General features: G+C 41.3%; 1 protein-coding gene across 1 annotated transcript in view; it reads left to right on the top strand.

The window, feature by feature from the left end:
- The window catches only part of IGF2R (insulin like growth factor 2 receptor), a 135,018-nt gene that overhangs the window by 15,341 nt on the left and 106,037 nt on the right, over positions 1 to 13,640 (top strand). The window contains exon 2 of the mRNA XM_030929460.1: positions 5,111 to 5,250. Within this exon, the coding sequence (XP_030785320.1) occupies positions 5,111 to 5,250 (140 nt within the window). The remainder of the gene's footprint in view (positions 1 to 5,110; positions 5,251 to 13,640) is intronic.

Here is a 13,640-nt window from a genome sequence, read left to right as displayed (position 1 = left end):
TCAGCAGTTACACTTCCTAAGGTTTCAGTTACCCATGGTCACCTGCAGTCTGAAAATATGAAGATATTTTGAGACAGGGAGAGACGCCATAATCACATACCATTTATTACAGTTATAATTGTACTATTATTAGTTGTTAATCTTTTACAACAACTAATTTATAAATTAAACTTAATCATGGGTATGTATGTAAAGGAAAAAACCACATCTGAAGCCATATTCCTGGTTTCAGGCCTCTACTGGGGATCTTGTATCTGTGATTACAAGGTGCCATGAAGGGATGACTTTAATTTGTCTATATGACTAGCATTTTATTGAATCAAATTGTATAGGTGGTTGGCAATATAATAGGAACTCAGAGATCTTTATGCTGTACAGAATCTATCATTTTAATGGCATTTATTGTGACAAGATTTAAACTAAAGTTTTGTGGAATGTTTTGCCAGTTTTTGTGTTGTAACTGAAACTGAATGTTTTCTGAAAAGTTAAAACCATTTTTTAAAATGGAAAATAAATGCAGCCGTTTACGGTAAGTGGTTAAGGACTCACCCTTGGGCCTCACACTGCCTGGGTTTATTCTTCACTTTGTAATTCTGTGATGCTGGGCAAGTTCCTCATTCTGAGCCTTGGGATCTTTGGCCTCAAAGCTGAGGAACTTGGGAGGGTTGGATAATGGCGTCCAGTTCTGTGGGGAGATTTGGCTCACATGTTAGCCGTGTGGGTGAGAGCTGTGCTGTCATGCGTTCTTAGCCAAACTGGCCAGTTTCCTTCTCAAGCCATCAGCAGATGCTGATCCTGCATCTGCCAGTCATTGTTCCAGGAGGGAGGACATTACTGTCCCAGAGTGACGGTGTCGGGGATAACAGGCACCTCAGAAGATGCCACCACTGAGCTGTATAAAGTGCCATTGCAGGTAGTGCCAGAGCTGTGGATTCGGCCGGGGAGCACTGTCTGGAGGAGCTGCTGCAGCACATGTGTATATCTCCAGCTGTTAGGCTGGCTTTGAAATGCATTTGGATTTTTTGAGAATGAGAGAGGGACCATTGGCTGTTTTACACTCTGAAAAATGACATAGAATAGCAGAGATTTTACTTACTTTTGCTGATTTTCTAGAACATTTTCTGTCCCAGAGTGATGGTTTTGAAGAACCAAGGTTCTTGGACAGATGGTTTTGCATCCAGAAGAGCGATTCTAACTGAAATCAGGCTGCCTCCCTTGAGGATGGTCACTGGATTTTGCAAGGCTGGGACAATGGGCAGGGATCCTGGGTTGTTTCCAGTGGACAAGCTGCTTCTCTGGGCCTTTGCAGTTCTCCCCGCTCCTCCTCCTGTGTCCTGCTGGTTTCCTTCAGTCGAGATGGAATACAGCATAGCGTCAGTGACTTTTAGAAGACTTGACAGAGTTTCAAGAAAATGCTCACTGGGCTTTTTTACCTATCCTGCTGCAGAGCTTCTTTGTTTTTTTTAGATGGAGGGAATCTCACTCTGTCACCCAGTCTGGAGTGCAGTGGTGCGATCTTGGCTCACTGCAACCTCCACCTCCTGGATTCAAGCTATTCTTGTGCCTCAGCCTCCCGAGTAGCTGGGACTATCGGCCATGCCTGGCTAATTTTTGTGGTTTTTTTTTTTTTTTTTAGTAGAGTCAGGGTTTCACCATGTTGGCCAGAATGGTCTTGACGTCCCGACCTCAAGTGATCCTCCCACCTTGTCCTCCCAAAGTGCTGGGATTACAGGCATAAGCCACCCGCACATGGCCTGAAGTTCTTTCTTCCAGAAAATGTATTCAACACATTCCTTCATGTGTGTGTGTGTGTTTGAGTGAAGACTGTGTTTCCACACAGCTTGCAGATACTTTCTTCCAGAAGCTTGTTTGTTGCTAACATTTAACATCTTAGTATTACAGCTTAGTTTTCTCTGATTGAATATGTTGATCTCCTTTTTTTTTTTTTTTCTGTCAGTTTTTTTCTTAAGTCTTTACTTGTGTAAGCTCAGATAACTTAGTCTAGAATGTAGGCTTTTTCTGGGAATCTCAGCTGAATGGTTTCATTTGCTTGGCTGTTAAATGAACCATACTGTTGTGGAATAGTTGCCTAATTCTGGCTGTATATGTGCACTTCGGGTAGAGAATTTTCTAATAGACAAACTTTCAGACAAAAAATTTATTATTCCTCAAATATATCATTAAATTTTATTTAGTCTGTAATAATTTTATTGCTTCTGAAGCCATTTTCTAGTTCTATCATGTGATCATGGTGCTTTTAAACTTTAATACCAATTTAAGAATGATTTTAGCTTAGGCCATTCTAGGGGCTTGGCCTTTAATGTGGAAAGAAATTTAGAATCCTTTAGTTTCAAACATGTGATTTCTTAAAACTTGTTATCAGTTATTTATATGATTTTAAGTTTATTATGAAATAGTCTTTAAAAAATATTTACTTTAGTGGAAGCATGTCTAGTGATAGTTTAACCAGAGTGCATACCAGAGTACATAATAGTTTTTGGAATATTCTTCATAAATTTTCAGATAGATTATTTAAACCACATGACGGTTTCTGAGCTCCTGTTGATACTAGGGGCTAGGCATATTAGTTTAGTTTTTTCTTTTCCTTTTTTTTTTTTTTTGAGACAGAGTCTTGCTCTGTTGCCCAGGCTGGAGTGCAGTGGCGCAGTCTCAGCTCACTGCAACCTCCACCTCCCAGGTTCAAGCGATTCTCCTGCCTCAGCCTCCCAAGTAGCTGGGACTACAGGTGCGCACCACCACACCCGGCTAATTTTTGTATTTTTAGTAGAGACCGGGTTTTACCATATTGATCAGGCTGATCTTGAACTCCTGACCTCATGATCTGCCTGCCTCAGCCTCTCAAAGTGCTGCAATTACAGGCGTGAGCCACCACGCCCTACCATTAATTTGTTTTAAAGGAGACATAATGTCCGTTGAAACATCAGAATGTTTTAAGTACTGACAGCTTGCAGGTGTCTTTGGAGTGAAGTTTAGAAACCTATTGTGACCATTCTTCGTTTTAAAGCTGTGACTAAGAACTCTGAGATATTGGTGCCTTTGCCTCAAGTGCTGCTGATGGCTTTGAATGGCATTGAGGTTGCCAGGCCTGGAGGAGGGCTGCCTTGTGCTGAGTGGTTAAATCAACCCCCTGAAAAAAGTCAGTGTTCAAGTATTTTAATAGGCTCCTCCTTTCCTACTCCCATAACCACTTACATTTGATGAATCTTGACAAAACAAGTATGAAATGCAAATAGAGAAAATGATATAATTGAATAGAGCAACACTTTTCTCTCTAGCAGCCCTGATTTCCAGATTATCAGGACAATATCCCTCATTTTATTCTTTTTAAAATCTTGATTCTGCTCCCCAAGCACACACATTCTTTACCTTATTTAAATATCCCCTTTGCAAAAATGCTGGATTTCTTTTAAGGAAAGCATAGCCGGCCAGGCGCAGTGGCTCATGCCTGTAATCCCAGCACTTTGGGAGGCTGAAGTGGGCGGGTTCACGAGGTCAGGAGATCAAGACCATCCTGACTAACATGGTGAAACCCCGTCTCTACTAAAAATATAAAAAATTAGCCAGGCGTGGTGGCGGGTGCCTGTAGTCCCAGCTACTCGGGAGGCTGAGGCAGGAGAATGGCGTGAACCCAGCCTTTATTTTTTACATTTTGCAAGGACGTTTTAAGTCACTTTCTTCCTTTTCTGTTTTTACTCCTGCTGAGGAGTTGATCCCCATTTTTCAAAATGGACAAAACATTCTCCCCAGGGCAGAGTAGACATTTGAGAAGAATTGTTTTCGCAGAACCGGGAAACCACCTATTTTGTCCCAAGTATACTGGTTGATACATTAGCAATTACTCACTATCTGCTTTGCCAGAGGTTTGAACAATGAGTGTTAATGCTTGGTGTAGTGAATTTTGTGTGATTTCGAATCTGATAGTTGACTCATTGCACAGTTCTGTCTTGCAAGTTCAGATCTGAACTACAGCTCTAAGAGGAAAAAGCAGAAGTGGAGCTGCCTTTCGTGCCATAGCTAGCTTTTTAATAAAATAGAGTTAAAAAATCCTTTGGCTTTTCAGCATTTTGGTGTGATTGGAAAGGCTATTACTATCTTATATTCAGCATGAGTCTTGAGCAGTTACTAATTAATATGGTTTGGCCGTGTCTCTACCCAAATCTCAGCTTGTAGTTCCCATAATCCCCATGTGTCGTGGGAGGGACCTAGTGGGAAGTAATTGAATCATGGCAGGGGTTACCCTCATGCTGTTCTCCTGATCATGAGTGAGTTCTCACGAGATCTGATGGTTTTATAAGGGGCTTTTTCCCCTCTTGCTCTGCACTTCTGCTTGCTGAAAAAAGATGTGTTTGCTTCCCCGTCTGTCGTGATTGTAAGTTTCTTGAGGCCTCCCTAGCCATGCTTAACTATGAGTCAATTAAACCTCTTTCCTTTATAAATTACCCAGTCTTGAGTATGTCTTTATTAGCAGTGTGAGAACAGACCAATACACTGATCTGAGTTGATATTCTTAAATTAATGGTAAGATATTTCTTTCTTTCTTTTTTTTTTTTTTTGAGACAGAGTCTTGCACTGTTGACCAAGCTGGAGTGCAGTGGCGCAATCTCGGCTCACTGCAACCTCCACCTCCCAGGTTGAAGCAATTCTCCTGCCTCAGCCTCCCAGGTAGCTGGGATTACAGGCATGTGCCACCACGCCCAGCTAATTTTTGTAATTTTAGTAGAGACGGGGTTTCATTATGTTGGCCATACTGATCTCGAACGCCTGACCTTGTGATCCACCCTCCTCAGCCACCCAAAGTGTTGGAATTACAGGCCTGAGCCACCTCGCCCAGCCAGATATTTCTATTTTGATGATCTTTGAGTCCTGAGGTAGCTTCAGAGTGGATTGAACCAGAAACAGATGGTGTTAGTAGTTTCTGCCCTGGCTTCTTTGCAACTTAACATACTTGACTTTTTAGTGTTTTTGGCTAAGGAAAGTGTATTTTCTAGTTTGTGGCAGTTTTAAGCAAATGTGACTTGAATAAAACTAGAGAGAAGTTTAATTTTTGATAAATCAGTGACAGTGACAAGTTGTTTTTCTTCCTTTCCAGTTATACATGGGAAGCTGTTGATACCAAAAATAATGTACTTTATAAAATCAACATCTGCGGAAGTGTGGATATTGTCCAGTGCGGGCCATCAAGTGCTGTTTGTATGCACGACTTGAAGACACACACTTATCATTCAGTGGGTAAGTAAAACGACCTTAAATTACTGGATTGACAATATGATTCCCCAAGTTTGCAAAAATGACTGTGTATAGCTATATATATGTATATAGCTATACAAAAATTATGAATGTTTATAAATTATAAATGTTTATAATACATAATACACATTTGTTAGTAGTTAAAAATGATAACAGTTTGAATGTCTAGTATGAGCTAAAACTAGGTTAGTTCTGTCTAGTGGATACTATGCAGACAACCCTTATGAAGAATTATGTAGATGTGTATTTGATATTGAAAGATGTCTCCTAGATGGCTCTCCCTTCTCACCCACATTTTTCTTAAACCCTGTTTTTACATTCTCCCCCAGCCCCCATTTCCTTTAGTGCTCCCCTCACTCCCACTCCTTTGTACCTTCCAGTTTTGGCTGTGGTTCCCAGACAGTGTGTCTGCCATCAAAGATGGTCACTGGAGTTAGGCTTACATTAAAGGTTAAATAGTCCTGATTGGCAGTCTCAGAGAAAAAGGTGCAGCCCCTTCTTTCCTAGGGTTCATTTCATTTCCACAAATGTATGCCTTTTGGATCAGGATCGCTATCCTCCTGTGAAGAATATGAATCCAAGTGGATTGATAGCACCAGGTTACATGGAGTGGGGTCAGGGCAGATACCTGAAGGAGGGGATGCAGGGCGGACAGAAAAGCAGAACACATTGCCCTTGGATTTGGCAACATGGATGTCTGTGGTGACCTTTCACTAAGGCAGTTAGAATAATGAGGTTTGACCACAATGGATGGTCATGACATGGTGATGGTATGTGACTAGGGATCGTCTGATAACTAGAAGAGGATGCTAGCTCGGCTTTTGGATTTGGGAGAGAAGCTTACTGTGGTAGCTCTGTCATTTTGTTTTGTGTTTTAAACATTTTTACATTTTTACAGATTTGGGTGTTCAAGGGCAGTTTGTTACATGGATATATTGCATAGTCGTAAATTTGGGTTTTTAATACCTGTCACCTGAATAGTGTACATTGTACCCAGTAGATAATTTCTAATTCCTCACCCCTCAACCTCTCTGAGTCTCCAGTGTCTGTTACTCCACTGTCCATGTCCATGTGTACATATTGTTTAGTTCCTACTTACAAGTGAGAACATGTGGTATTTGATGTTCTCTTTCTGAGTTATTTTACTTAGGATAATGGGCTGTTGTTTAATTCATGTTGCTGCAAAACATGTGATTTCATTCTTTTTTATGGCCAAGGTGTGGAATTTGACCATAAAAAAGAATGAAATCACACACACACACACCACATTTTTTGTTATCCAGTCATCCATTGATGGACACTTAGGTTGATTCCACGTCTTTGCAGTTGTGAATAGTGCTGTGATAAATATTGAGTGCAGGTATCTTTCTGATATGATGATTTTTTTCCTTCAGGTGTATAGTCAATAGTGGGATTGCTGGATGGAATGGTAGTTCTATTTTTAGTTCCTTGATAGATCTCTATACTGTTTTCCATAGAGGATATCCTAATTTGCATTCCCACCAACAGTATGTAAGCATTCCCATTTTTCTACATTCTTCCCAACATCTTTTGCTTTTTGACTTTTTAATAATTGCCATTCCAGTGGGTGTAAGATGATGTCTCATTGTGGTTTTAATTTGCCTTTCTCTAATGATTAGGGATGTGGAACATTTTTACATATGCTTGTTGGCCATTTGTATGTCTTTAGAGAAATGTCTGTGTATGTTCTTTGCCCTGTTTTTAAAGGGGTTCTTTTTCCTTTTTGAATTGTTTTGAGTTCCTTGTAGATTCTGGATGTCAGTCCTTTGTCAGACGCACAGTTTGCAAATATTTTCACCCGTTCTGTAGGTTTTCTGTTTACTCTGCTGTGCAGAAGCTTTTTAGTTTAATTAAATCTTGTCTATTTTTGTTTTGTTGCATTTGCTTTTGAGGTTTTAGTTATGAAATATTCGTCTAGGCCAATGTCCAGGATAGTGTTTCCTGGGTTTTCTTCTAGAATATTCATAGTTTCAGATCTTACATTTAAGTCTCCAACTTTTGTATATGGTGAGAGATAGGGATCTAGTTTCATTCTTCTGCATATGGCTGTCCAGTTTTCCCAGCACCATTTATTGAATAGGGTATCCCTTCCCCAGTGTTATGTTTTTGTCCACTTTGTCAAAGATCAGTTGGTTGTAAGTATGTGGCTTTGACTCTGGGTTCTCTATTCTGTTCCACTGATCTGTGTGCCTATTTTTATATCAGTACCATGCTGTTTGATTACTATAGCCTTCAGGTATAATTTGAAGTCGGGTAACATGATGCCTCTGGCTTTGTTATTTGCTTTTGCTATTCAGGCTTTGGCTACTCATATGGTTCCATATGAATTTTAGGATTGTTTTTCTAATTCCGTGAAAAATGACTTTGGTACCTTGATAAAAACTGCATTGAATCTGCAGATTGCTTTGGTCATTATGGTCATGTTAACAATACTAATTCTTCTAGGCCATGATTTTTGCATGTATTCATTAGGGATATTGGCGTGTAGTTTTCCTTTTTTGTTGTGTCCTTGCCTTGCTTTGGTATTAGGGTGTTACTGGCTTCATAGAACAAGTTAGGGAGGATTCCCTCCAACCTGAGTTTATTTTATTTTTTTGCAGCGAGCAGTTTCGGTGGGATTCGTACCAGTTCTTTGTACCTTTGGTAGAATTTGGCTCTCAATCTGTCTGGTTCTGTGCTTTTTCTTGAGAGATTTTTAAAGTACTGATTCAATCTCACTACTTGTTATTGGTCTTTTCAGGATTTCTGTTTCTTCCGATTCAATACTGGGAGGTTGTATGTTTCCAGGATTGTATCCATTTCCTCTAGGTTTTCTAGTTTTTGAGTGTAGAGATGTTTATAGTAGCCTCTGATGATCTTTTGTCTCTCCATAGTACCAGTTTTAATGTCTACTTTTTCATTTCTGATTGTGCTTGTTTGAATTGCGTCTCTTCTTTTTTTGGTTGAGTAGTGATCCATTGATTTTGTTTATCTTTTCAAAGAACCAACTTTGTTTTGTTGATACTTTGCATTTTTTGGGGGTGGGGTCTTAGTTTCATTTAGTTCTGCTCTGATTTTTGTTATTTCTTCTGTTAGGTTTCAATTTGGTTTGTTCTTTTTTTTTTTTCAAGTGCCATGAGGGTTACATTAGGTCATTAATTTGTGATCTTTCTTTTTGATGTAGGCATTTAGTGCTATAAACTTCGTCTTACCGCTGCTTTGCTGTATTCCAGAGGTTTTGGTCTATTATGTCTCTATTTATATTCATTTCAAAAAATTTTTACATTTCATCCTAACTTTGTCATTGACCCAAAGGTTGTTCAGGAGCAGGTTGTTTAATGTCCATGGATTTGTGTAGTTTTGAGAGTTCTCCTCTTGGAATTGATTTCTAGTTTTATTCCACTGTGATCTGGGAAGATAGTTGATACGATTTCAGTTTTTAAAATGTATTGAGACTTGTTTTGTGGCCTAATATATGGTCTATCCTGGAGAGTGTTCCATGTGCTAAGAGGAATGTATGTCCTGTGGTTGTTGGGTAGAATGTTCTTTAAATATCTTTTAGGCCCATTTAATCCTGAGTCCAATTTAAGTTCAGTGTTTTATTGTTGATTTTCTGTCTCGATTATCTTTCTACTGCTCTTAGTGAGGTGTTGAAGTCTCTCATTATTATTACGTTGCTGTCTGTCTCCTCTTAGGTCTAGTGGTAATTATTTTATGAATCTGAGTGCTTTGGTGTGGGGTGCATTTGTATTTAGGATGGTTATATCTTGTTGAATTGATCCCTTTATCATTATTTAATGGTCTTCTTTTTGTTTTCTCTTTTAACTGTTGTTGACTTAAAAGGCTGTTTTGTCCAAGTATTTCTTCTCCTGCTCACTTTTGGTTTCTGTTTGCATGGAATATCTTTTCCTACCTCTTTACCTTGAGTCTTTTTTTTTTTTACCAGTTAGGTGGTTTTCTGTAAGCAACATATGGTTGGATCTTTTTTTTTTTAAGATATGTGAGTTTTATATCTTTTATCTGGGTTAATTCAAACCTGTCTTTAAGCTATCAGATTCTCTTTTCTGCTGGTCTAGTCTGCTGTTCAAGCTTTCAATTGTATTTTGTAATTCCTACAATGAATTTTTTATTTCTGGAATTTCTGTCTGGTTTTCTAAAAAATAGCTATCTCTAGTAAAATTTTAATTTAGATCCTGTATTGTTTTTCTGATTTGTGTTAGTTTTTTGACTTTCTCTTGGATCTTATTGTGTTTCTTTAAAATCAGTATTTTGAATTCCTTATCTGGTATTTCAAGGATTTCATTTTCATTAGGGTCCACTGCTGGAGAGTTAGTGTGAGTCTTGGGGATGTTGCAGCACTCTTTTTTTTTTTTTTTTTTTTTTTAAATACTTCTAGAGTTGTTACTCTGCTTCATTCTCATCTGGATAAACTATCTCTTCTTTATTTTTAAATTTACTTTGGCAGAATTTTTTTTCCCTTGAGAATGTGAATATAATGTATGTTGTATATAGTTGTTTGACTTCAGTTCTGGGTGCTTTCAGTGACAAAGACTCTGAGTTTCTTGGTTATAGATGGCCTTTTTGTGGTAGCTTTCTCAAATGCTAGTGATAGTAGTGATGTGCTGGGTGTGTGAGCAAGGTCCTCACCCATCTCCCGTTGGGCCTGGAAGGCAGAGTTCTCAGGAAGTTATCTTGTTCTCCTTTGCTTTGCACTTCTGGCAGCAGAATTTATATTGGGTTGTGCAGGCCAGCAGGTGGTATTTACTGGTAGAAGCTAGCTGCAGTGGAATCCGATGGGTTTATGCGTGACCTTTGTTTATGGGGGAAGCTCTGTTGCTTCAGGCAGTGACGTGGTCTGTGGAATGCACAGTGGCCTGAGCTCCCTGCTCAACCCCTGAGTAGGGGAGAAAGCTAAACTGAACTGCCAATTCTCTTGGATACTGCAGTGATTCAAGCACCAGCCCTAACACGGGTAGCAGGGGGAGCTCTGTAGAAGTTGCCAAGGTGTCTGTGGGGAGGTGTGGGGACTGCCCCGGCTCTATGGCCTGGGCAGATAGGAATACAATCTGCCTCCCTGTCACACCCCGTCCTGGTGCTGGGGACATTCAGAACATGAGAATATCGCTGTCTGTCTCAGGCTGCAGTGTAGTGAGTGCCATGAGAGACACCTGTCCCATGGCTTACTACCAACTTGTCTTCTGCATTGAGCCTCCTCCCTCAACCCAAAGCACACAGATTTGTAGCTCTCCTGCTCTTTGCCACAGGGATGCTGTGGGTCTGTGTAGAGGGTGGGGCCCCACCTTTTATACAAGTCCTGGCCCAGTGGGTACACTGCCAGTGGAAACAGCTGTGCCTAACAGCCACAGAATGGCCACTGTCCCGTGTGCCTGTGCCAACCTGTGGGAGCAGCCACGACTGTGCCCAACAGCAGTGGGTGGAGGGTAGGAGAGGAGAAGTCCCACTCCCCACATCCGTGCCCAAGCACTGAGACCACCTGGCTCCTGGGCTGGAAGCATGCTCCTCCCTTGCAGAGCTGAGTACAGCACCCCTGTGTCTGCTGCAGGTGGCACAGTCTCTCAGCCCACAAGCCATGCTCCTGGGCACAGGAAAGTGAATGCTCTGGTCTCCTTTGTCCCAAGGGGTGCCCCCTTGGCATACTGGACTCTTTCTTCCCTTAGGAGCAGCACTCCCTGAGGGTAGGCCTCTGGGAACCCCGTAGCTCCCCTGGGTCTAGCCAGCCTTGTGTTGCTGCTGCAGTCTCAGCAGGCGCCAAGAAAGGTCTGTGGGGCCTCTGGTGATTAGAGACATCAGTGCTGAGCTTCCCCAGGCAGTCCTCCAAGGGCTTTGCCCTTAGTATGATGCCCGCTACCGCTGCTGCTGCCACCCAGGTCCACTGGAGGGTGAGCAACCTGGCACAAGCGGTAGTCTGATGTAATGCCCTCAGGACATCCCCAAATTGCTGCCCGCACCAGTGTTTGGGTTTGCGAGGGCAGGAAAGCTCTGTCACAGTTTGGGTACCAGCAGTTGGCCACAGAGGCGAGGGGCAGCAGTGGCATTCCCACCACCCCTTTCAAGGGAATACGAAGTCCCTCAGGGCTCCTAGCCGCTCTCTGCCCCTCTCTTGTTTCCTTTTCTTTTTTTGACCTGGCTTCGTCCCAGGGGTTCTCCACTAGGCTCCAGTACTCTCCACTTGATAGTCCATTCTGGTGATGGTTGCTCGCCTGTAACCCTGGTTCTTCTGAGAACTGGCCTCTGACAACTGTGTTCAGCTGTCTCGAAACAAAAGAAACCCCCACTTGTCATTTTGCGTGGAAATTCCTAAACACAGTTAAAAGAGCTTTGTAGAAAGCAGTGCTTAGAGTAAGAAGATAAGGGAGTGCGAGGTCTGCTGGTTGAGGCCCAGTTCCTGTTTGATTTCCCTCTCTCTCTACAAAGAGACCATCCAGACTGAAAAACCTGGTGAGAGGGATTTGGGGCCTGGGATTGAGATCTGAGAAAGCACTGGATTGTCGTGAATTATTGGGTCTGACAAATGTTACCCTTTGGTGATATACTTAGGAAACTTACAGATGAGATGGCCAATTTCCTCATTGTGCTCTTTTGAGAACTCACAGAGAAAGGCCACAAGTAAGCCTGTTGGTCAGTGTTATGTTCAGAAAGAAGGAAAAGTAGCTTTCTTCTTGATGTTATTATAATATTTCAATGTTTTTGGCTAATGGAAGTATGTCTTGAGTTTATGGTAGTATAGTATAGTACAGTACAGTACAGTACAGTATAGTATAGTATTAGTATAGTATAGTACCACGTAGACTAATGCCAGATGGAGACAACTTACTTGAAGGATAATTTGTGAGCTTGGCCTCACTGGACAGAGTTTGAGTTTGACCAAGTTCTGTGGGCCTTGAAAGCCAGGGAGGAGGAGAGTTGTTATTTCCTGGTGGGGAGTGGACCCATTACAGATCTTTTGTGATGGTAACGGGGAGGTGATGTGATAGAAGGTGTTTTTAGGAAGCTGGCCACGTGGAATAGGAAAGGATGCTTATGGGGGAGATACCAAAGATAACTAGATGACTAAAAAGTAACTTACAGGTTAAGTTGATGATGATACTCTTATAAACTAGCAGTTTCCAATCTCATTTTTTCCCCCAAATACATGTGACCAATCCCCTTCCCACAGCTTGAAACTTCCAGAGGGAGTCATCATATATACTTTCAGGACTGTCAGTAACGGCTCCCTTTCTTCAACTGGAGAGAGCAGTTTGTATGAGTGAACGAGAGTGACATTGACAGTAGCATAGGGATAATCCCGAATCAAATCTAATTTGCATATACAATAAAAATACCTAAATTTGTTGCACATTCATGTGCTAGGCCTAATGTTTTAAAGTAAAATATCTCATTTAATTCATTCAACAACCCTTTAAAGTAGGTGATTTCATTTCCCTCATGTTACAAATGAAGAAACTGAAGTGCAAAATGGATCTGTGTTCCACAGTGGGCGGGTCTATGCACATCTGCCCCCGGAGTCCGAGGAAGTTGAGAGGCTGAAGAAAGAGGCTGACACCCAGTTTCTCAGAAAGGAACATTTAATAGGGACTTGTGAATAGAAGCCACATCTCCAGAAGTCACGAGATGAGATGAATCCCTCCGCCATTACCCACCCGGGACCCAGGGCTCATACACCATAGGGAAGGGGTGGTTCAGAAGGGATGTGTAGGACAATGGAAGTAGATTTTTTGACCTAAGGGGAGGATTCATGATAAGTGCCTGCTCTTACATGAGGAACAGTAGATAAACTGGAAATCTTGGAGGCCTTCCTGAAACTGGGGTTAATCAGAAGTCAGCAGGGCTGTTTGGCCTCCAGAATGGAGTTACTTTAGCCTCCACAATGAGCACCTTGCTGGAGGTGGTGTGCTTATGGATTTGAATGTGGACAGCCAGCTCCAGAGCCTGTGTATTCACTCAGGGCTGTGTTTTTATGTGAGTCATCTGGTCACATCAGACAGATTGGAGCTGAAATGGAGACCAGGATGAGAGATCTGAGTGTGTGGCTCTGAGAGGACATCTCAGAACAAACTTCTTTTGATCTTGCTAGAAAGGAAAAAATGTGAACCTTCAAAACGACCACAAGAACTGGAGCTCCCAGCAGATAAGAGGAACAGAAGAGCTAGTATAGAAATAGATCCAAATATATATGGTAACTTAAGATAACTTACAACCAAAAAATTGGGTGTAAGTAGCTATTGTCTCTTAGGAAACAAAGTTCAATCCCTCCTTTAGATCACATATCGAAATTGCAGCTCAGTTAAGATTTGAAAGTAAAAAGACAAGAGAACGTTGGAAAAAAAATTAGTAACACGTAGATATAATCT

Source organism: Rhinopithecus roxellana, chromosome 4 (genome assembly GCF_007565055.1).
Source record: "Rhinopithecus roxellana isolate Shanxi Qingling chromosome 4, ASM756505v1, whole genome shotgun sequence".
Lineage (NCBI taxonomy): Eukaryota > Metazoa > Chordata > Mammalia > Primates > Cercopithecidae > Rhinopithecus > Rhinopithecus roxellana.
The sequence above is the reverse complement of the archived record's forward strand: the minus strand, read 5'-3'. Positions and strand labels throughout refer to the sequence as shown.